We start from the raw sequence: 24725 nt of genomic DNA on the forward strand, positions 1-24725 counted from the left end.
GTCACCAAAGATTTAACAGCTTGCCCAAGGCCCATAAAGTGGAGGTGTAGCAAAGCTGGGACTTAAAAATGGCAGGATAGGTTTAATCCAGTGCTAGGGAGACAAAGGCAGGCCGGGAGGGCAGGCCACCTGAGTTCAGCCTGGTCTACAGAGTTGAGTTTCCAGAAAGCCAAAGAAGCCTGGAAAAGGAAGGAAAACGAGAGAAGAGAGGAAAAATCGGGTCTGCCAGGGCCCGAAACTTCAGCATTATTCACTGTATTTTTTCACTATGGTTTCTACATTCAAAACTACCTAGCTGTGAGGCATGCCCAATCTAGTGGGCTCCTTTAAACCTCTCTACCCCTGTCTTGACCTAACAGAACCGTCCTCCCTCCTCCCATGCCTCTGTAGTCAGTGTTGGTCCTCACTCTCCTCACACTTGGTTCCCTTCTCAGAGTCGGCTTCCACTTCTGTGCAGCACACTCACTTCCTGGCCTTAAGTCTCGGGTTCCTTGATCACATTCAACTTGGGCACTTGGGTCCCAAGCGCAATAACCATAAGCAGGGTGGGCGGCCGCTTTGCACTGTTTTTACTGGATTTTAATCTGGATGGCTCCGAGGTCCTTCTCATCACGAAAACTTGGAGACCGGCTTTCAAGCCACTAGAGGAGAGTGTTACAGTTTTTTATTGGCAGCTATTCTTGCTCAAGCAAAGCCAGGCTATTGGCAGAGAATCCTACTAGCAAATTAAAGACTTGTTTCATTCAGGGTTGACCACCTATTGTTCCTAACAGCTATTTAAAGGGTTGCCCAGATGGAAATAGATGTTACGAGAGATAATTTTATAGAACATTTTTTTTTCTGTAATGGAAATAATTTTACTCCTCATTGAAGATTTGTTAGCAAAGCAGAGATGATAGGTTTGGGTTTTTACCCCCGCTTCAGTGGAAATGGAAATAAACAAACAAGACTCTGAAAAAAGTATTTGGCTTAAAACCCTAAGTGGAATTCAAGCAGCAAATTAGGGCAGACTTCTGTGATTCCAATCTTGAAGGAGGCAAAGAGTTGTCACTCGCCCCATTCTCAGGGCAGGCCTTACTAGGGTGAAGCTCCAGCTCCCCTAACTGGCTGTTCAAAAGCATTCCGTAATTGTTTATCCAGTGAGGTAATGGTTTCCTTCAAGGAAAGTCTTGTCAATTAGCATAAAACTCCAAGCTTGAAGCAACCCTGGCCCCACATTTCAAACCTTTTTAATTAAACGTAGGACTTTACGGAACATTAGAAACTAAACAGAACAAAAGTGTTTTCACTCACTCCCTGATAAACATGGCAACAGTTCTGAATTTTCACAAATAACCCGAGCTATTTTTAGGATCGAAACAATGACCTCACTTTCCCAGGCATGTGGCACAGCTGCTCTGACTGCGGGTAGGTCAGGAATGTCTAAAATGCACACGTGGACTCCTGATGAACCTCTGCATCAACGTGGACTTTCTCTAGGGGCTACTATAACAGGGGAGGCCGTGTACAGCAAACACCATGTGTGTGTCCAGCAGCTGGACTACAGCACGGAAGTCCGTCTTTCTGCTGACAGCATTCCATAGACCCTTTAGAGCCGGAGCAGTTTCTAAATAGAACTAGTGAAAATTAGTGCATTCGGTGGCCTGGTCTCATTTTAGGTGGCAGGAAGAAACGTACAGAAGTTTAAAGTGAGAAGATGGCGCAAGTGTGGTCACCTCTGCTATCTTAAGCTATTCAAGTGATGGCAATTCTGCAGGAACTATTTTCCAGGTTGGAAGACAGTCTTCCTCCTGGGAGAGAGCAGCAAGCAGGGGCAGAGGGAACCAATGCTTTGTAAGGCAGCAGGGCGCTGGAAGGAAGAATGCAAGCCAAGCCTGAGGGCGCGTCCCTCATCTACCCTGGTGTGAGGGACGCGAGTAAAGCTGTGAGTGAGAAATAAGTTTAAGCGACTACGTATTTTATCACAAAGTTTAATTGTCATTCAGAAAAAATTGAGTGGATAACTTTCTCTGAAAAAATATATTGACTCTGTGTGGGCTACAGTTATTACACAGGAGGGACAAGGCTGTCTGTAAATGACCTTCCTTTCTAGTCGGGTAATGACAGAAAGTCCCATTTCCAGTCTGATCATAAAGGTACATAAGGCCCAGAGTGGCTGAGAATAAATACAAAACAAGGCAAAAAGCAGTAAAGCTAGGGCATGCCACGGGTTCTAGGAGAGGAATCTCAGAAATACCCCAAGTGGCAACAGGGAACACTGGGCTGGAATTTGGGCGTCCTCAGTCGTCCTTGTCCTTGGCGCCGTGCTTGAGGATGCGCGTGAACTCGATGTAGTTGAAGTTGCCCTTCTTGTCGATGGGGGCCTCCCGGTAGAGCTCATCCACCTCCTCGTCTGTGAAGCGGTCGCCCATGGTGGTCAGCAGCTCCCTCAGGTAGTCCTCCTGGATGGTGCCTGGACGGGAAGAACTGAGGTCAGAACACCCACACTCAGAGGCAGCACGGTGTTTCCACCGCCGAGGATACCCTGGTAGAGACAACCAGACTGTGACATTACTGTGCTGTCTGTCTGTCTGTCCGCCCCACTCCTTTTTGTAGCTTGGTCATCACACAAGGCCAAACCTACTGTTCAGGCCAATGTGACAGGTACAGCAGTGTAACTGCCACCTGACATCATTTTCATAAATTACCTTAGAAACAAGTCACCACTTACAGACAGAAGCAGGACCCTGTGTCAGCCCTGATCTCTCTTCCAGCACTGGACATTTCAAAGTAACTTGTACGCACCCTTCATATACCATAGGTGGGAAATGAGGAAACACAGAGGTTTAACCATAATGCAGAAAAGACTGAGGACTTCCTGGTCTGTGAAATGAACTCACTAAGACTACATTTCACACAAAGTGAGCTCAACAACAAAGTAAAATTAGAAAAGAAATGCCAATCCTGCGTTTTTAACAAAGGTCCCTAAAATCTTAGAAGTGTAGCTCTGTAGAACTGATTTCTAACACAGCCAGCTCACTTGGTTGGCACAGAAGTTAAGTGTGACTGGCAGTAAGCATACAACTAAAATACATCAACCACGCATTCAGGAGATAGACAAGATTTTTAAAAAAAAACTTTGGTACATTGAAAGAAAGAAAAGGCTTATTGCTTTTAGGAGCCCAGAAAAAAATTCTACAAAAATCACAGTCACATGTACTGTGTGTGCCTCTTTGTGGTTGAGGGCCATTATGTGGCCATCAGAAGATGGCCGTTCTGTGGGGGTCCTGAATGCTAGAGTGAGACCTGCTTGCATCAGCTGCCTGACAGCCAGTCCAGTCAAGACTAGGCAAGCAGACCGTGTCTTCCTGCTCTGCACAACCTGCTGAGCCACGAGGCAGAGACCTTGGAAAACATGCTTCTCTCCACTTCTGCCGAGGCCTGGGCAGTCCTGTTGACGCTTTTGTCTTTTGAAGACTTTCTCTCAGTAGCCCAAACCCCTGATTCCCAACCCAGCCTCCCGAATGCCGGGATCACAGCCTGCAGCGCGCAGCCCACGCTCTGCTCAGGGTCAGCTGTACGCCAGGCAGCAAGCACTAAGTAGGCCGTCTCGTTTCCTCGCCGGCTCCTCCAACAGCCCTGTGAGATGGTCATATCATTACAAAACAAAACAGCACCTCACCACAGGAAACAGCCTCGAGTGACACAGCTACCGCACAGCACAAGAGGAATGTGAGACCAAGCTCCCCAATCCAGAGTGTAAGCTCTCCTCAGCACATTTCCTGTGCTGTGGTCCGCAGCGGCTTATGAAGTTTCTCTGGTCAGTCACTCATTTAACAGTACAGATAGCCAGGACCTTGGGGAACTAACTTTTAAGTAAGAGAGTACATATGTTTCCAAAGAGGTTTCAAATGTAACCAACGAACCTCTGAAAACTACCAATAGTTAAGGGAGGGGGAAGGCCAGTGGTGAGCACACCAAAAGAAAGCTGTGAAGAAAACCTTCTCCACAAAGTGCTAACTCACCACATTTTAGTTACTATATACTCTGTCACATACCTAAAACATCTGTGTGATTAGGTTACGCCTGACTTACCAATCGCTTCCTCGTCAAAGCAAGCGAAGGCGTTTTCTGATGACATCCTCAGGGTCTGTGCCGTTCAACTTCTCTCCAAACATGGTGAGGAAACATGGTGAAGTTGATGGGGCCCGGGCCTCGTTCATCATGGCGTCCAGGTATTCATCGGTGGATTTTTTCCTAAATAAAAGGAGCTGTATTTGTCATCACACTAGCAAACAATCAACTATAATCGCAGAATCAAGACCGTGACCTGGGGGAACCGCCCGGAGATGATATATAACGTGTCCTATTCCAGTGAGGCACGAGGGTCATTAGTGCTGCTTTATAATCGGCGTCTCTTCCTTTTTTCAAACTCCTACCACACACATGCACAACACAGACACACACAGCCCTCCAGTCCAGTCCTGAGACAGGCACAGGAATCTGCATGTGCCCCAGTGGGAACACTGTTTCAAAATTAGTCACTTAGACTAGCTTCATAGAGCCTTAAGAATCATGAAAACATTAAGGAAATTCTACCCAAAACATCAACATTACAAGCGGACATTACCCATTGAAGCCAGCATGTCGTGCAAGTCCTCCTTGTCGATGAAGCCGTCCCGGTTCTGGTCGATCATGTTGAAGGCCTCTTTGAAACTCCTGGATCTGGGACTGGTCAAACATGGCGAACACATTGGATGTTGCCCGCTGAGGGCGCTTCTTGGTGGTCTTGGTCTTTGCCCTTTTGCTCGACATGGTGGCGATTAAATCCTAATTAGGAAAGAATTCAAGGAAAACGAAATCAGCGTCTATGATTACTAAGTATGAATCACAACAGCGATTAACAAAGACTCGCGGTCTGAGGTACTCAGGCAGTAGATGTTTCAGAGCGGTAAACAGAACTGGGTTCTAGCTATGCAGGACCATCACCCCGACAACCGAATGGAAGGGGAGTGAACCCTGAGTCCATTCATTCTTAAAGCTGGAAGACTTTTTTTAAGGACCAACACATTTCCAGTCCCAGTCAACATCAAGTCAAAGCTCACAGCACATTAGCGCACTCCACATTCCTACCACAGAGGCTAACCACACAGACAAGTGAAGCCAAGGAGAGAGAGAGAGAGAGAGAGAGAGAGAGAGAGAGAGAGAGTGTGTGTGTGTGTGTGTGTGTGTGTGTGTGTTGTTGGGGCACTCACATGCAGTTCTTATACATGAGCACTACAGGGTTGCTAGGAAACACTAACTTCTTCAAAGGCCCATCCCCTATAGCTCACACATAAATTAGCCAGTCCATTCTGTCAGAGAAAGAAAAGCAAGGAAGTGGCAAGGCTGAAACAGCACAGATCTTCCCTCAACTGACAAGGGAACATCTTCAACATCCAGGTAACATTTCAGACCTCACCCTCCCTTCCGGGGTCCATGAAGCTCAAGAACATTTTGCTACAAGGCTACCGTAAAAGCTTAGGAACTGAGGTTCATGCACAGGACTCATGCCGTTCTCAGCCCAGGTACTATCTTTGCTCTCTAATAAACACATCCCTCTAAAACTTAAAAAGAACATCTAATACATAAATGTTTCGAGTGGAAAGTCCCAGGTACGGATAGTAAAGCTCTAGCATACCATTCTGCAGAGCGAGGTGGCGACGACAGCCTGACCGCAGGACTAGGACGCCGCTGAGCTATATTCTCCCAGAGGGCTAAAACAGGCACCACTGACTTCACTCTCTGACCAAGACAACAGTTTTAAAGCTTACGTTCTGAAAACAACATTTAGCCATGATGCAGCAGAGCACCATGCCCTCACTCTAAAAATAAGTCTGTGGACCGCAAAGAATGAACCGCTACCTAGATTCCAGTACCCAAAGTGACCCTTAGAATGTTTTCCTGAGTTAAAAAAAAAAAGCTATTTCTTACATTCTTTCCTTGATTACAACACATCAACAAGAATGGAAATAATTAGAAAGGCCCTGTACCCATTACTTATTATCTAAATCTGATTTCAGATTTAGTAGGAAATCTTAAAAGGATAGTCAGTTACAACTCCAGCTATCTACCACAGCGGCAGAGTTAGAAAGAACAGTGGAATGCCTCTGGAAAGATGCCATGCACAGCCCAGCAATTATATATTCTCAAATTTCCTCCTTTTATCCTTCAGACACCCTTTCATAGCTGTTGAAACCATTCATGATTGCGTGTTTTCAGTCTGTTACACGTTGGGGGCTGTACATCTCCTACTACACAGAGTTGTAATCTTCCCTTCCGATCTAAAGGGTTGAACCACAACTGTACGGAGAATATTATTATGTCTCTTAAAATGTACTCAACAACTTGCAGAGGGTGTTGAGACCAGTGAGTGGCACATATGTACTACCCATATCTCAGTATTTTAAGCACAGCATGCCTTTGGAAGTCAAAATCATTTCAAAAACAGCCTGTTTTGTATGACATTGTTTTCCTTCCCCAATGACACAGGAATGTCAGTTATTTGAAAAACTGATGAGAATCACAAATCAAATGGCTGACAAAGGTGAATTTTTAATCTACAAAAATCTCACATAAAACTGAACATGATGGGGGTTCTCTTAAAAATTCTTTTATAAAAATGCTCAACATGTTAAAAGTAACATGGAGTTTTTAAGAGTATATTTTCTATTATTTAAATCATGCATTTAAAAATTAGTAAATGCATTTTCAAACAGCTGAAAAGACTTTCTGGTGTTTCATTTAACATCAACAATAGCTTCAGACAGAATTTTAGCTCATTCCAGGCTTAATTCAATTGTATTAGGACCAGCTAATTATATTAATGTCTATGAAATGTTATTACCATTGAATACTAGTCGAAAGTTAAAAAAATGTAAAGCACATATGTAACGTATCTTAAAGAAGTTAAGATGCACTGACTGGCTCAACTTACGAAATGAGCTACATATTTCCCATTCCAGAGGTATGACTCTCAAGTTAAAACAATCATAAAAATAGCGAAAAAAATGCAGTGGGAGTGGTGGTGAATGCCTTTAATCCTCACTGGAGGGCAGTGGGATCTCTGTTCAGTTCAGCCAAGGATACACAGTGAGACCCTACCTCAAAAACAGACAGGCAGGAAGAAAACGGACTCATCAGGTGGCATTACTATAAGGCCAGAGGGGAAGCTAGCAACCCAATGTGTAGCTCTCCCCTCAGCCTGGGTCGTTGGCTACCTGTCCTGGGGACAAGGGAGAAGAAGCAACAAAGGATTTGGATGGCCCGTGAGTAATGAAATGAGAAATGACCTTCCAGGATCACCTTTAGCTGCTTAACTTTATTTGGGATGAACAAAGGCTATACAGCTATTGGGGAGAGCAGTTGGGGGGGTCCTAGGGTACGTGGGCTCTACTGGATGGGGCTGGGCATGCCAGGAATGCTGTATTTGCACTAGGATCCAGTCATATGGATCCAAATTATCCTATAGGGGGAGGGGGTAGAGCAAGCAGGGAACTGTGCCAAAGCTCATATTCCAAATATGGTTAGAGACATCTGGGCCTAAGGACACCCTCCTGATGAGGTCAGACAGAGTAGGAGGCTCTGCTGGGGGGAGGGAGTCCTCCATGCAGCGTCAAGCCCAGAGAGGCTTTCCAGACTAAAGGCCTGCAACCTCAAACCATCAGGCCCTGCAACACCAACAGTTATCACTCGGAAGTTACAAACTAACTTTATCATCAAGACCCAGCTGTTCATCTCAATTCAAGTAGTTAATTCTGCTGGAATCCGAGGATGTAATGTTGAGCACATTACTCCTTGGGCCTCAAACGTTTCAAGATGAGACTGATTCACAAGCTTATCTTCCAGCACAGAAACCTGGAGCTTGTCAGCCACGGGATGGTCAAGTATACATCTACACAAAGCAAAGAAGTTGTTTCCTTTTTTCATACAAGCATGATTAGAACACACTTGGGTAAAGGGGCATGTGGAGACCGGTGCTATGACCTCAAAGAGACAACCTTTGATAGCAGTAGCATCTTGTTTGCCATGGCTCTAAAAAGGAGAGGCTGTAAAACGTAATGCTCATGTTAGTTTCAAAAGTTAGAGCAAAATAAAACTGCAAATATTTTACAATCATTTTAATTATTTTAACTTAGGGTGTGTGGAAGACCTCACTTCGGAAGGCTTTGTGAAAGATCTTTGGCTTGAAACTTGAAAAGCAAGAAGATCTGCAGACTGGCCTTCTGGAGAACACACGAAAGTTTCAAAGCATCAGAAAGAGGACAGTCAGAGGTGGCCAGGGTGAGTTCTGTTTGCAGATGGCAAGAATAACCTTGTTTTAAACCAAGTGCTGTACCAATGACTCCTCCGGTGTGGGTTGTTTGTCTTACAGCTCTGCCTCACATATGCTAGGTAAGCACTCTGCTTACACTGAGCTACATCCCTGCCCAAGCAGTTTGCTATGGAGACACCCACAGAGGCTTTCTACACACACCAAGGGCAACCGGATTTTATAGAATCTTTAGACATGTGTCATTTATAGAAACTATGGTACCTAAATTTTGAAAAAGCTACAGCTGTGTGTGGCAGCTCATAACTGGGCCTATACTTAGCACCTGAAGCAGGAAGGACACCTCTAGCTCCAGGCCAGCATGGACTATAAGGAGACCCTATCCAAAATGACACCCACCCAGCCACCAGCAAAGCACCTGTGAGACCTGGGAAGTAGGACTGATCACAGTAAGACATACGTGAGACTGCCTGCGTTAAAAATAGGAGGAGCTCACACTCCTAAACCTGTAATGCATGTAAAGGCCAGAAATTCTTCAACAGAACATCCACACTAAGCCCACACAGGAAATACCCTTTAAGGAAAACCTCTCTTTAAAGCTGGAAATGCATCCTCTGGGAAACGCCCATCCCAGGACCTCTGGCGAGCTAGCACCTAGGTAGGTGCTCCACCTGCTTCAAAATCCAGATCAAATCTGTCTTCTAATCAGTGCAATCTTTCTCCCCAAGATGAGATTTCTTGGGGGTGGGGGGGGGAAGGCATGTAAATTCAGTTTTTGAAAATATGTTTTTAAGAAAGTGTTTCAGTCCCAAGGAAAAGCAACTTTTTGTTTCTTAGGCACACTCCGGTTGAGAGTCCTCGACAGCCACACCCAAGAGTTCTGAGCACTTTCTAGAAATGTCAATTAGTTCCATGGAGTGACTTGTCAACTACGCCTCACTTTTGAAGATAAAATGCTTTTCTATTTAATCCTCATCAAGGGCCATCCAGAAAAAAATGCCAGCAATCTTAGTATAGATTCGCTTTCCTCACCTTTAGACACAAACTTCTGGACTTAAGAAGTTAAAATCGTTAATTTTGTCTAAAGACGTAGCAATATATTTTATATACCTATTCAACAACTCTAACTAAAACACTCCTCTGTAGAGTCAGTCCACTTAGTCCCCTCGAGAGGCAAACGAAACCCCACTGTCCCCTCTGTTTAAATATATCAGTTAAAGAAAAAGTTCTAGTCAGAGGAGGGCACACTGAGCTGCAGATGTGAGTGGGTTCTCCCTACTCCACGTAGGCGCACGGCTGCCAACAACACTGCAGACGGTGGCCGTGCTACGGTTTTATCTGCAAACGCTCTCCACTCTCAAGTTTACACCAGCAACCACACACAGTTCCGGGGTCACCACGGTGGGGCTCCGGGTTCACGGTCGTCAGTCGCCCAGGCGTGCACCCACCGGCCCCGCCGCCCCGCGCGGACACCTCCCCGGGACCGGCCGCACAAAACGCCCCGCCGCCAGCACCACTCACCTGGCTCAGCCGCGACAACCGACTGTCTCCGCGAAGCTCCGCCGCCGGCCTCACCCACTCACTCAGGTTCCCGCTGCCCGAGAACGGCCACTTCCGGTCTCCACCGGCAACCGGAAGGAAGCCGAGCCACCATTCCCCGCCGCCTGCGTGGGCCCGGCGCTGACGGGAGGGGACATCGGGGAGGGCGGCGGAGCAGCTGGCGGACGCCGGGCACCGACGGGCGAGGACGGGGTGAGGAGCTTAGAACTCAGGGCGCGCGCAGAGGATCTCTAGGTCTAGCTGCTGGCTCTTCGTCTCTTCCGCGTCTCTCTGCGGTGTGGCTCCGCTCTCCCCCCCCCCCCACCCCCGGCTGATGGTTGCGTCCATGCCGGGGCTCGCCTTCGCCGGCATTCCAGAGCTCGGCGGGAGGCGGGCACCCCGGGTCGAAGTCCATTTAGGGACATCGCGGAGGGACGCCGCGGGCCTCACGTGACAGGCCTCGGCCCCGCCCCGGGCGCCGCCGGCCGGCTGGAGTGCGCCTGCGCAGGCAGCTAGTGCGCGTCAGGGTCTTGCTCACCGCGGGAGGGCGTGTGCGAGCGGATCGAAAATATGAAGTGGCCTTTTATGGAGTTCCTCACGCTTCCCACGGGGGAGGAAACACTGACGTTTCAGGGCCCCGCTTTGTCTTTGGTCCAGATAGAGTTCATGAGTTCAATATCGATTGCTCCTTCTTCCAAGAATGTTCCCTGGAACTTCCTGCCACAGTCCCCTTGGCACCGATGGCGACTCCTGCTTGTTCCTCCTATTGCCCGAGGGTGACTTGGTGGAATCGGAATAAAGCGCTGGACCTGTTGACGCCTCAGGTGTCGTTGCGTGGGTCAGCTGCTAACAATTGTTATAGTTAAAGGAAACAGCAGGCCTCCTGCCCGGAATCCTGGGAAGGCTGTAGTTTTTGGTCACCTCGAGTCTAGAAACAGATCAAGATCCTGGCGAGACCTGCGCAGTTCTAGAGTTCCATCTTCATCTTCAAAGCTCTGTCTCTTGACTGAAAAAAAAAAAAAAATGCTGTTCTAAAGGATTTGTGTTAAATATCCCTAAGAACGGTTGTTTTCTTCAAGGAACAAGAAGCAGTCGTTCTATTACTTTGTGATTAAAGTTAACTCAGAGGTAAAGCTATTTGACAGAAAAAAAATTTTTTTGCCCTAATCCATAGGTGTAGGAAACAAAATTTCCCTCCCTTCTTTGAAAGCATAAATCCCTTAGAGTGCTAATTAAAATACAAACAGGTGCGGACATTTGTATCTCCAGCTCTCTGAATCTAGGTCTGTCTAGAGCAGATCTTGGAATTCAGGGAATTAAGGGGTCTGCCATGCCCTTTAGAGAAGACTGGGGAGACAGCTGGTGACAGGCCGTGAGAGTACAAACTCAGAGGGCTCAGCACGCAGAGGCAGTGTGGGTTCTCGGAGCTCGCCTGCTGAGGCCGCGTGGCTCCTGCAGTAAACCAGCCCTTCCATCAGGGGGCGGCCTGTCACCCTGGGAAGCTCAGGCCTTCCCACTCCGGTCCTACGGGGCAAACCAAAGCCCCATTAGATGACAATGCGCCGGGCCGAGCCTGGTTCCTTCTCTAGGAATCGCCCTTGTGTCCTCCTCAAGTCAGTCACTAGGTATTAAACTGGTAAACTGTGGTGGGGCTGTGGTTTTCAACTTTAAAAATGAACAGTCGCCAGCTCTGGGATTGAGCTGTCAGTGGGCTGGACAGAAAGGGTGGAGAATTACTGGGGACAGATACGAACAGGTTACAGAAGAGCAAACAAACCCACCTGGGGCCTAGTGGAAGGTCACCGACCACAGAGGTCAGCTGGGTTGATTCTAGGGCTTAGTGGAGGACAGAGAGGCGTGTTGTCCGGAGAGGCAAAGAGCCTGGCTAAAGGTTTTTCTGTTCACCCTGTGAACAGAATTTCCACAGAGCTGTGGATTTGCCAAGTCGATGTGGAAGAATTAGGTCCTAATACTCCATATACTGCTCTAATATGAACGTTTAATGATTAGGCCACTCCCATGGCCTCTTGGTGCTGCCCGCTGCCCCTGTTCTGCAGGGACTTACCAGCGCCTCGTGAAGCAGCAGGTGAGGACCTCCTCCCACTCCAGGCTTGGTCTCCGGGCTCTGCAAGTCCCTTAGCTGACCTCAGTGTTGAACTCCCTCTCCAGCCTCCCCTAAAGGGCTTTGTGATTAAATGAGATCATTTATAATTTCATTTTTCTAAAAGATTTGTTTATTTTATATGTAAGGATGTTTTGTCTGCATGTACATCTGCACACCAGAAGAGAGCATTGGATCTCACAGGACCATAGTTTTAAACAGGTATGACCTACTATGTGGGTGCTGGGAATTGAACCCAGGACCTCTGGAACAGCCATCTCTCCAGCCCCTCATTTATAGCTTTAAAAGAAGACTTTTTGGGGCTGGTGAGATGGCTCAGTGGTTAAGAGCACCACCTGCACTTCCAAAGGTACTGAGTTCAATTCCCAGCAAACACATAGTGGTTTACAACTACTTGTAATGTAGTCTGATGCCCTCTTCTGGCCTACAGGTGTACATGCAGGCAGAACATTGTATGCATGATAATAAATAAATAAACATTAAAAAAAATAAAAGAAGACTTTTTTATGTACAGAAGAGTGGCTTTTAAACTCTGTGTGTGTGTGTGTGTGCATGAGAGTATGTGTATGAGTGTGTGTGAGTGTATATGTGTGAGTGTGTGTGCACTCAGGTGGTATTGTATGAATGATATCTGTAGCTCATAGTACAGGTGTGCACACTGTGCATGGCCACGTGGAAGCCAGAACAAGATATCGGGCATATCCCTCTATCAGTCTTTCTCCATTTCTAGCTGGCTGGCCAGCGAGCCCTTGGCGTGTCGGAGCTACAAGTGCCCTTACCCATTGAGCTGTCTCCCCAGCTTCGAGTGGCTTTCAAACTTTTAACTGAAACTTGTAGTAGGAAATTTATATCAGAGCTGGGAAGGTGGCTCAGTCCCTGGGACCATCATGGCCGAGGAGAGAACCACCATTCACAGCTGCGCACTGACACTCACCCACAAAAGAAGTAAAAGCAACAAGATCAAAAGTGATACGTATCACTAACGTCATCTGTGATGTTTGCAAGATTCCCTATCCTCTTAAAAATCTGTATTGATCCACATTGCTGCTATACTTAAAACAAACCACAGGCCAGGCAGCTTAAATAACAAGAATTCATTTTCCACTTTTGGAGCCTGAGAAGTCCAAGGTTAAGGAACTGGCTGGTTGACTTCTTGTTGAATCCCTCTTCACCTCAGCCACTTTCTTGTCCCATCCTACATGGCAGGGAGACACTTTGCTCCCCCTTCCTATGTGCCCTGTCTGATGAGAGTCTTACCCTGTAGTCACTCTGAACTTTTGGTTTGAATTTTGTGTAGTCCTAGCTGTCCTGGACTCGCTTTATAGACCAGGTTGGCCTTGAACTCACAGAGATCCACCAGCCTCTGTCCCCCCTACCCCCCAGAGCACTGGGATTAAAGACATGCACCACTGCTGCCAGCATAAACCTTTATTATCTCCCGGGGGATCCTCTCTCAAAATAATACCCAAGTCCCACAAAAATGGGAGATCGTGTTCCACCATCCTGTGGTTCACAATAACCAGGGGTAAGAAATTCGGATTTTCCCTCTAAAGGAGCATTTGTTAATGTCCTTTGGGATCTTTATAAGCAGAGGGCTGCTATGAGGATGCAGAGAGTAGAAGCCTGGGATGCTGCCAGGAGGGCTCAGACTGAGAAAACACTAGTGATTTGGGGCACTCAGTATTCCAATGATTGTATGGGGGTACTGTGAGCACCAAATGACAGTGTTTACCATTCTTTCCTCAGAGGTCTGGGATAAAAGAAAAAAGAAGCTCATAGTTACTGTGTGCCCGGCATATGTCAGGTGTTTATGTAACACTTTGTTCTTAGCACAGTCCTGTGAAGCAGCCATTGCCATTTGCTTTTCTCACATAAACTGAGACTCAGGGTACTTCAGTTATTTGTACAGGTTATTCTAAGAGCCATACAAAAGCCAAAAGTATAACTTATATCTTTGGTTTTGTAGAGGTAGGAGAGAAGGGAGCATGGGGCAAATATTTATGAGTATCAGAAAATATTTGGTAATTGGCTATTTGAGTGCATATAGCTAGTTAGTAGCACACATGAAAGGCCTGTGTTTTCTGATTTTTTTAAGGTGTGTGTGTGTGTGTGTGTGTGTGTGTGTGTGTAGCAGTCAGAAGGTAATTTGTAAGAATCAGTTCTCTCCTTTTACCATGTGCATCTCAGGGTGGATTTCCAGTCAGCAGGCTTGGTGGCAAGACTTAGCTACATAACTGGCTCGATCACTTCTGATTTTTGTCGCGTGTAAGAAGCCATTGCCTGTTGAGAAATATGCGCTTACATTCTTCTTTGTTTGCTTGTGTTTTGAGATATGGTCTCATGTAGTCCCAGGCTGGATTCAAACTCCGTAAATAGCTGAGGATGACCTTGAACTCCTCCTTCCCCTGACTGGGGTTTCAGCATGTGCCATACGCCTGTTTTTATGCCACTCTGGGACCTGAAATGATTTCATGCAGAGTAGGCAAGTGCCGTTCAGGCTCTGCTTCCCTAGCCCTTATGGTGCGGGGCAGGGACCAGTGGGTCCTGAGCAGGGAAGGAAGGTGGCAATAGCCATGGGTGAAAGAGACCTCAGGCGGTGTGAGCTTTAGGAGGCACAGACTCTTGGGAAACAGGATTCAGTGAGACAGCTTGTTTAAAGCCTACTCAAACCTTTGAGGAGTGGGTAGGGGTTTTCAGGGTGAGTGCACATCATTGGTCGGGGGCAGGGCACTGGGGGTGCCTTATTTGCATGAGGAGGAATTTCAGGTGCCGCTCAGATGAAGTTTAACCTGGCTACCAGGCTACATGACCTCCTCTGGGGGCCAAGGGCTACATGGCCAGGTCACGCAGGCCTGGGGCTGGGAAGAAGCAGTTCTGCTTCCGCCAACCTCAGGACAAGATTTCCAGGGTGTGCACATATCTTGACCCTACTCTTACTCTGGGCTCCCCCACCACCCATGGCTCCCCAGCCCCTCAGACAAGCACTGTAGCAACTGAGCCGCACTCCAGCTCTGTCACTTTGGCTTTAACAACATAAATGCTAATTCCTTGTAGATGAGGTCTCTATGATGTAACAATGAGTTAATCTATTAGTGAGGAAAAGAGTAGGAGGAGCTCTTGTCTTTTAAATGAAGAGGATGTTTACATAAATTTGTTCAATAACTAGGTTTAGAGTACCAGAGCTACAATAGACGATAAACAGCGTATTAACATGAACGAAGAATTTCTGGTTTTTAAATTTAGTCAATATTATTTTCTTTTTAAAATTTTGTGTACTTATTTAATTTATTTTATGTATGAGTGTTTTGCCTGCATGTATGTATGTGTAGCATGTGCCCTCGGAGCTCAGAAGAGGGCAGAAGAGGGCGTTGGGTCTGCTGGAACTGGAACTGGAATGAGTGAGCCACCATGTGGGGCCATCGCTGCGTTGTTTTGCAGAGCAGCAGTTGTTCCCTCTGGAACTGTTGCCTCCTTTGGGGGGAGCACAGTTCTTTCTTGCCTTTCTCTCTGATCCAAGAGAGGCAAGTCTGTCTGTTGGGAGGGCAGGGCTCTCTGCAGGCAGGACTGAGAGATGGTGAACTCGCCATGTTCAGGGGTTATGAGTCAGCATACGTCTCCCCCGGCCCCCTTTAACCATTTACAGAACACCATTCTGTGGCATTGAATAAGCCATTCCAGCTCATCTCTAGAACTTTTCACCTCCCCCAAACAAAACTATTTACCCATTAAACACCACTCCAGCCCCTGGCAGCTGCCCTTCTACGTTCTGTCCCCACGGATCTGACTCTCGTAGGCTCTGGCTGGCTCCATCACCAGCTCTGGAGACAAACACAGGGTAGATGGTGCTGAAAGCTGTTCTGATCTCTTGCTCATCTGTTGGTCCCGGCCTGGCTGCCTCATCCTTCTTTCTTCCCCATTTCTTAGTAGTCCCCAATTCCTTACCAAATGCCCATTATATGTCAAGAGCTATGCTAGATGCCAAGGGTCTTAGAAAAGACCAGCTTCTGGCTGCAGGTAAGTCACAGTACAGGAAACAGAAAGACAAACACACTGTTTACATACCATACAATAAATTCCACAGCCTAGTGGAATTGGAGACATTTTCCTGAAAGGGATGACAAGAAGCCCTCAAGGAAAGAAGCGGTCATGGGCTAGGCAGACTGAAAGGAGTGGCACATGTAGACCGACTGAGGCATTAGGTCTCGGAGCTTGGAGAATTGCTGTGGTTGGAACTAAGGGGTAAAGCAGAGAAACAGAGGGGTGACACTGGAGGAGTGTGCAGGTCAGATGGCCAAGATCCCCTAACCTGTGTTAAGGAGGGTAGCTGGGAAAGCGCGGGGGCCCAGGGAGGAGCTAAGGGGGAGACGATGAAATGAGCTCTGCCTATGCCCATCCTCGGCCCCCAGCTGCAGCCCCGAATCTGCCTTGGCCTTAGACCTGGTCTGCTGTAGCGCATCATACTGCCATGCTTTCTGACGTCTTACTGCTGATGCCTGAGTGGGTCACAGCCTTCAATAATTTTGACAAAGTATATACAGTGTGTCTGTCAGTCTGGAAAATAAGTGGACTCACGAGTGAAGTTTGGGTCTAGTTGCTAATGCCTTTGTGTGGAAACAGTGGTGAATTGTCAAATTCTCTGTCCCTGGAAATTCAAGAGAAATATTACAGCCCAAGTCAAGCAAAGACCCTGTCAGCCCCACAGGAAAGGGGTGCTGGGAGAAAGAGAAAAGGAAAGAATCTGAGCCAACAGTTGTCAGACTCACTGTTCTTAGTGTTCAGCAGCAAGAGAACTGAGTGTTCAGAGAGCCCCTCACTCATCAGAGGGGCAGAGGGGCATGGCGAGAACAGGCCGTGGGTCAAGTGAAACACAGTGCAGCTACCTCATCATCCTCTCAGCATGCACGTGGGTATCATCTTAGGCTATGTTAAAGGTACTAAAGGCTTGCCTGGGACTTGCCCCATTCCAACTAAACTCTGCTCTCCTTCCTCTAGAATATGTAGTCTAGGAAGAGATGTGTGGGGGCTGGGGTTTGGATCTAGGATGGTGGCAGAAGCCAAGGTCATTCCTTCGCCTCTGCGTCAGTAAGAGTTTCCGTTAGTGCCACTGACCATCTCTGCCTGCCCACAAGTGTTTTAGCAGCCTCTGCCGACTTAACCAACAACTCTAGGCCAGATGCACCTTAGCAACCAAGGTTTCCCCCCATCAGACCGACTTGGAGAGTGTGATGGTTAATCTTGGTTGTCGACTTGACAGGAATGAGAGTCACCATGGAGACACACTTCCAGGTGTGTCTTTAAGGGTGTTTCCAGAAATGTGTAACTGAGCAGGAAAGACTCACCATGAATGTGGGTGGCACCATTCTATGGCGGCCCAGTCTGAGTGAAAAGGAGAAAGCCAGCTGAGTACCAGCATGCATTTCTCTGCTTGCTGCCTGTGAACACAATGCGACCATGGTTTCATGTGTCACCATGCCTTCCCTGCAGTGATGGAGGAAAGAAGTGAGAGAAGGGAATGCAGGCAACAGAAAAAAACAGGGAAACTAGTATTTAAGTGCACAAGTGCCGCAGCATTCCACAGAGAACCAAGGCCTCCATGAAATGTGCTTACTGGTGGCTTAGAGTCTACTCTAGGGACTTGGCGGTAGACAGGATCTGAGGGGATGTTGGGACTCTGTCTTATCACTTATCTGCGAGTGCTGTACCACCACAGGCCTTCCCTTTTCCAGGATCACTGACCCAGAAACCTTCCCTTCTGCCTGGTTTGGAGGGAGCTTGCAGGGCCTGATGGAAGACTGCTGGCTTCGTTTTGCTGCTGCTCAGATAACGAGCTCTAATTTTAGACCTAGATCTAGTTCAGAACTGGTTCACTTAGTAACTAGGTGAAATTTGGCTTCTGATAAGAATTCTAGGCCCTGTTCTCTTGCTGTTTCCCAATCTCCTCTCCACCCCACCCCCCACCCCCCTATTCACAACCCTGAGCTTTAAATGGTAACACAAACATATTTCTGGGTTATTTTCAGAGACATTAGCTTAAAAAAAAAAATCAACGAAGGGACACTTCAGAAGTGTCAACCTCAAGCAATTTCCTTTTTCAGAACCAACTGTTCCAGATCAGTTTATGAGTGAGGACAGAGTCAAAGTCACTCTCTGGTTCGAAAGCACAGAAAATCAACCCAGAGTCAGCTTGAGAGACAATGTAGCTCTAGAGATACAGAGTGGTGACATGATTCTTGAAGTTATTCAGTAAACAGCAAGACTAGACACCAGATACCTAAGCCCCCGCCTACACACACACACACACACACACACACACCCCACATGTATATACACACATGTACACATATATATGCGTGCGCGAGCACACACACTCTAACTGCAGCCTTCAAAAGAGCTCACTGAACAATTCAGCTAAGATTTTTCTCTTTTTTTTTTTTTTTTTTTTTTTTGAAACAAGGTTTCTCTGTGTAGCCTTGCCTGTCCTGGACTCACTTTGTAGACCAGGCTGGCCTTGAACTCATAGCAATCCCTCTGCCTCTGCCTCCCATGTGCTGGGATTAAAGGCGTGCGCCACCACGCCTGGCACAGCTAGGATTTTTCTTAGGTTTAAAGGGTCTTCACTGGAGAGATACGGCTTAAGCTTTGGGCATTTGTAACCTCAGGCCCCATGTCAGCGTGTTTCTTCCCCCTTCCTAGCCTAGCAGATCTCACCCTGCATTCCCACCTTGTAAAGGCGGGAGGCACCCTGTGAGGTTCTGCTGTGTGCGCTCTAACCAGAAATCCTATCTTCCTCCTGTGCTAGCAGGATGCAGCACAGCGCTGCCCTCACCACGAGGCTTTCTATAAATGCTTTATGAACTGAACTGAATAGATACGGATCTCTCTTTTTGCATGTTGTCGATATGTGGGTTTTAGTTGTGAATTAAAATTGATAACCTAGGAAAAAAGCTTTCTTGAGGTGGAACTTAGTTCTTATTTGTTTTCTTTACTTTTCATTCCTTAATGATAATTCTTTCATCCCCCACCATGCATAGAGTAATGATCTGCTACTAATTACTTTATGCCCTACCATAAAACAAAAGTGAGCTGGCAGAATGCTAGGGGCCAAATACAACTTGTATTTTACTATCGTTCTGATTTAAAGAAAAAGCTGTATATCTAGTTTAAAAAGAAATCTGTATATTACCTTAAGACCAGTCATTACCTTAAGAAAAGAAACTAGCTAGATTTTTTTCTCTCTTTTGGAATATAGAGAAATGCAATGATAGAATTAAATATTTTTCTAGACAATATGATTACAATAAACTACTAAAAATCTCTTGGAACTATGTGAGGCAAATCTACTAGCCAGAATTTTTTTTTAAAACAACTCTTTATTGACTCTTTGTGAGTTTCACATCATGCACCCCAGTCCCACTCAACTCTCCATCCCCTCAGATCCACCCTGAGCTCTTACAGCCTCCCCCCAATGAAACACATGTACACACACACACACACACCAAAACATAAAGCATAGAAACCATCTCATCGTGGCAGCTGTAGTGTGTCACAGTGTGTCCCACAGTGTGTCCCTCTGTCCACGCATCTTCACTTGCAAATGTTCGCTGCAGTGAGTCATTGGTCTGGTTCAAGATCTCTGCCTTCCGTGGCGCCATCAATATTGCATCCTCACTGGGATTCCTCCCAGTTACCCTGTTGTTGCCCTGTGTCACGTAGATCCTGCAGCTTTGGGTCATCAGGACTGGCTCTTTCACAGGTCTAAACCACTTGCAGATAATATAGATTTTGGGGTGGCCCAACTCAGAGCCCTGGAGTTGGCCCTGGGTAGCAGCTGAGCTGGTCAGCAGGCCCCCACATCTCCATTGCCCACACTACCAGGTGAGCTCTTTCTCCTGTCACTTCTCCAGCTAGGCCAACCAATGCCAGCATTGTGAGGAGTCAGGGTCAGCTCTCCTGCTCTCACACCCTTAGGGCTGGCTCGGTCAGTCATGCCTTCGCCATCAGGGCCAGCTGTACTGTATTTGTATTGACCAGCTGAGGTGTAGGGCCCACTCTCCTGAGTACTACAGCCAGTGAGGGGGCAGTGATAGCTCTCCCACTCTCATGACTCCAAGGCCAGCTTTTCTGGCTAGTACAGGTGGTAGGGAGAGGGCATCACCTTCACACCCATGCCACCTCATGCCAGTCAAGTGGTGGGGCCAGCTCTCCTTCATTTTGTCCTTTGGGATAGCTCACTCAATCCCTTTCAACGAGAGCCAGCATTACTGTGCTGCCGAGGTGAGGTGCAGGGCCCACTTTCCCAGGCGAGGGGCAGGGCTAGCTCTCTGGCTCTCATGAAACTGAAGACCAGCTCTCCCAACTGCCATGGGGCAAGCTGGGGAAGGCATCACCCTGGCACCCATAGCACCCCATCCACGAGGTTCCTGGTGGCTGCCCCCAGCCAGGGACATCCCCAGGGTCTTTAGTGGTAATATGAGCCACTGGCATCTACACCGACCTCTGCTGCTGCATCTCAGACATGGCCCTCGGTTGCAGCTCAGACTGGAGCCTCACCATGGCCCAGGTGGTGGGGCTGGCCACTCACAGGCTACCCCTCTTTGCCATCTGTCTTCACAATGCTCAAGCTGCTCCACTTTTCTTTCCCATCTGATCACCGCATACTCACACATTGTGGTGGCTCCTGCTGCAGACTGGCCATGAGGCTGGTAGGCACCTGGGTGACATCCTCCATCCATGCTGTGTGGCATGACGCCAAGCAGGTGTCTATGGCCCACCTGTGCCATGCACTGAAGGGCAGGTCTGCGGGTGGCATGGCAGTCCTCAGGGCTCTGTCTTCCTCCTCCTGCGCTGCATTGCCTGGACTTGGTTTGACTTTTTTTTGAGTCCTAGGCATAAAACAGCTTTGGCCACCAGGCCAGGCATCAAGCTAAGATGAACAAAGGACTGCCACCTGCTCTTCCCCTGACTGATATAACAACAACACCAACAAGGTGTCTCTGTGCCCTTTGTGGGGATGGAGTGGGGTGGTGTCTAATTAGAATTCTTGAAGCAAATAGTTTCTAAAGTTTACAGATTGTAGTCAGTTACTTTCTGTTTATTGTTAGTGTGTGTACCGTGTGTGTGTGTGTGTGTGTGTGTGTGTGTGTGTGTGTGTGTGTATCTAGGTCAGAGAACAGCTTGCTGGAGTCCATTCTTCCTGTCACTTAGCTGCTGTGTGGTTGGTCTTGTTCGCTGTTCTGAACACCCCAGGCCGGTTGGCCCCCGGCTTTGCAGTGATCCTCTCGTCCTGCTCTAGGACTCCTGGGGTTACTGTTCCAGGGAATTCTGTAATTACAGATGTGCACCATTGCTCCAGGATTCTTTTCACTGGATTCTGGGGCGGGGCCCATGTGTCAGTGGAGCCACGTCTCCTTCATTACACCCGGGAGAGGCACAGAGTCCCTTAGCTGGGCTGACCGAGCTCTTCAGTGTGGAAGGATAAACCAATGAATTCCTCTTCCTAAGGCTATTGCGAATAAACATGTAATTAAATATTTTCACCTGGAGCCGTGATTTACTTTGTGGATTTTCCTACACTGAGAGGAACACTGAGCGTTCGTTGTGAAGTGAAAACACTACCACACAGTACCTTTAGCTAGCCTAGGGGTCTTTTTTTCATGGTGCCTTTTAGCTCTGTAGTACATGTGTTAACAACAGCACGTACAAAGCTATATCTTGGCATTAAAATTCCATGAGTTTCATTTTGAGGATCAGATTCCCACACCTGTTTTTTAGCCCCAAATACAAGCCACTTGTTGCATTGCAGGCATAAATATAGAGCAATAACGGTATTTTGGACATAGTCTGTATAACCCTCTATTTAAGTCACAGCCCATCTGGTCCTCTATTATAAGTGTTCTATTTGGTTTAATCAGGCCACACTCACTGAGCCATCAACCTAATCCCCCTGCCCACACAGCTTCCTGCTCCTCTCCTCTCCTCTCCTCTGGGTTTGGGGCTCCCCTCCCCTTGTGCGGCTATTTTTATCCGCCTCCTTGGCCATAAAAGGCTGGCTGTGGGGCCCGGACATTCTGCTGCCTGACCACATGCATTATTTTTGAACTGGCACCCAGAATCCTGCCTCTAGCCCTGCCTTTAAACTTTCTCTCAGATTCAACCTCAGTGGGTCTTCATTATCTCCTCCTGCTCCTTGACAGCAGCGGCGGAACACCCCCCTGGTATCCTTGCCCCAGAAACTGGTAAGTGTGACACAGGGGCACATAGGTACGCAGTAGTTTCTGTCGGTCTTCACAGCTCAGCGGGGAGTAACAGAGGGCACTCCAGGGAGGGAGAGCTGGGCAGCGGGGTGCCTGCTGGGCTGGTAGCGATTTCTGGAGTTAAGCTGCTGTTCCTGGAACTATAAGATCACAGTTGTCTCAGATTCAACCCAAGAACTCTGCCTGAGTCACAGTTCAGTGTTTTGATTGAAATCTGGACTGGACAAGGGGCAGGAGCAGTGAGGTGTTCTTTACTCTGCATGCCTACAGCTCTCCCTGAGTGCAAGTTAGGCCAGAAGCATACAAATTCTCCTTAAAGCCACGAGTTCAAGACAGACAGACAGGCAGAGACAGAAAGAAGAATTGTACCACGAGAGCGGCGTAGATGAACTCCCGAGTGCATATTTCTGACTTGAAAATGGCTGGGTGATAGAATGGTGGCAGACTTGGCAGGTGCCCCCGAAGCTCTTACTTTCTGTAAGGAATTCTCATCAGCTTTTAGCCTGTGCTGCCGGTATAAGAGTGTTACAGCCCAAGTGCAGTTTATGGAGTCTGTATTTCTTCCTAACCTCCCAAATTCTCTTTAGAAAGAGAATTGAAGTTTCAGAGGCACAGAGGACAACAAACCTATCTTTTTTTTCTAACAAATTATGACTGTTTTGTGTTCATCTGAGCCTGGCTACTTAAGAAAAGGACATGGTTGTCCCTTCTTCGCTCCTGACGTCAGTCAGCTCTGGAGACTTAAAGTCAAAGCCTGTTTACCTGTAACACGTGACCCCATGTACTAAGTAGTAGGTGTTAATAAAATGAATACAGTTGGGGCAGATAATCAAGAGTAGAAAACAGAAGTGGGACAAGACACTTAGATGGTTTGTTCTGTGAGAATGGTCACATTTTGAACGTTTGGGGACTGATGTTAGTTTTTAATGTGACACAATGGAAGATCTCTCATTATTTGTAAGTTACTCTGATGGCATCACTACAGAGAACACTTCCAGACTCCTAATTCCATCCTAGGTTAATGTATTCTAAACCATTTTATACTGTTACCATTTTCTAATAGTGTTCATTAAGTATAACTCTGCACCTGAGTGAAGGAAAAAGCAATCTACTGAAGATTGAAACACAGTTGCTTCCTAGCAGCTACTTTCTTCCTCTCAGGGAATGCCACACAAACTGGCATTTTCCATGGGACCTAGTTACATATTTCTAAATGAAGTTTGCTGGATTTTCTTCTTTAGGCAGTTCATGTTGACTTTTTTAATGGCTTAAGTAAAATTTAGTTTTGAATACGATAAAAATTAAAAAGATTCACTCCTTATTTAGAAGCTTAAAGCAAAACAAGGTTAGGGGGAAAAACCTTTACTTGGAAACAACTTTCTTACATAGTTTTAAAATAATTTTTAAAAAAGATTTATTTATTTATTATGTTTACAGTGTTCTGCCTGCATGTATACCTGTCCACCAGGAGAGGGAACCAGATCTCATTATAGATGGCTGTGAGCCACTGTGTGTTTGCTGGGAATTGAACTCAGGACCTTTGGAAGAGCAGCCAGTACTCTTAACCTCTGAACCATCTCACCAGCCTTCTTACATAGTTCTGAAAATATTTTAGAATATTATGCATAAGAGTGTTTTTAAAAACCTAGGGGAGGTGCCTGTAGAGTTATGACTTACCCTAGTGTGCCGTGCAGTCGATAGTCTTCCTTTCAGGAAGCACATTACTTACAAAAGGAAATGTTGGGGCTCAGAGAGTAAAGGCCTGAGGGCCTGAGCTCAATCTCCAGAGCTCACATGATAGAACCGATGCTAACAACGTGTCCTGTGTCCTCCGTGTACATGTTGACACACATACATGCTGACATGTTCTCCATGTAAATGTTGACACACACATATGCTAACATGTCCTCCATGTACATGCTGACATACATGCACGCCCCCCCCCAACACACACACAGTTGCAAGCTCACCATGCCACACTGAGGCCCGACCCTTTCTTCTTTATGTAGTGAGACTGGAAATCTCCATGTTTTTACATGGAATAAATACTTTTTTGGTTTGAAAGTTGCTGTTTTGAAGTGTCTGCAAGATTTAAAAGAATGTGTATGTAATAAAAGTACCAGACCCCAAGGTTCAGTCTTAGGGCTTTTCAGTTTGTTGTCATTTTCCCCATCTTCCCCAGCCTGGGAAAGGTGTCACTGTGCAATCCTAGCTGCTCTGAATTTGCACAAACCCAGCTGGCCTCAGGCTCCGAGACCCACCTGCCTTGGAGTGCTGGAGTAAAGGTGTGCCCCAGCATCCCAGCCATCTTTCTGGCTTTCCGTTTCACGCTGCTGACCCCAAGAGTACATGTTCATCCTATACAACTTAAAGTCACACACCTGGCTGGAGGGTGCAGCAGGCGCCTCAAATGCAGACCGCCTCAGAGCAAGCTCTTGTCCCCCAGCTCCAAGGTGATGTTTTCTTTTCTCCCTTGTCTCAGGTAATAGCAACCTCAGCCTGCTAGTTAGTCAGGCAAAAA

The 24725-nt window shown here is 47.1% G+C and overlaps 3 protein-coding genes across 8 annotated transcripts in view; 2 read left to right on the forward strand and 1 right to left on the reverse strand.

Moving 5' to 3' along the window:
• The window catches only part of LOC127196631 (myosin regulatory light chain RLC-A), a 72632-nt gene extending 62657 nt beyond the window's left edge, over nucleotides 1-9975 (reverse strand). Inside the window, exons 1-2 of one of the 4 annotated variants that reach the window (XM_051154490.1) lie at nucleotides 9812-9957; nucleotides 4610-4809 (exon numbers count right to left, since the gene is read on the reverse strand). In XM_051154490.1, coding sequence (XP_051010447.1) covers nucleotides 4610-4733 — 124 coding nt within the window. In that variant the 5' untranslated portion in view covers nucleotides 4734-4809; nucleotides 9812-9957. Of the gene's footprint in view, nucleotides 1-4609; nucleotides 4810-5659; nucleotides 5702-9811 lie in introns of those variants that run through there. The other 3 variants (XM_051154491.1, XM_051154492.1, XM_051154489.1) reach the window with 3 other exon arrangements.
• Nucleotides 1-24725, forward strand: part of LOC127196630 (myomesin-1-like) — an 84278-nt gene that overhangs the window by 42409 nt on the left and 17144 nt on the right. The window contains exon 1 of one of the 2 annotated variants that reach the window (XM_051154486.1): nucleotides 22015-22186. The exons of the other annotated variant lie outside the window; for it this stretch is intronic. The gene's annotated coding sequence lies outside the window, so the exon portion shown is untranslated. Of the gene's footprint in view, nucleotides 1-22014; nucleotides 22187-24725 lie in introns of those variants that run through there. 2 annotated transcript variants of the gene reach the window in all.
• The window catches only part of LOC127196634 (myomesin-1), a 166541-nt gene that overhangs the window by 37211 nt on the left and 104605 nt on the right, over nucleotides 1-24725 (forward strand). The gene's annotated exons all lie outside the window — the stretch shown is intronic.

This window comes from Acomys russatus, chromosome 12 (genome assembly GCF_903995435.1).
Source record: "Acomys russatus chromosome 12, mAcoRus1.1, whole genome shotgun sequence".
Lineage (NCBI taxonomy): Eukaryota > Metazoa > Chordata > Mammalia > Rodentia > Muridae > Acomys > Acomys russatus.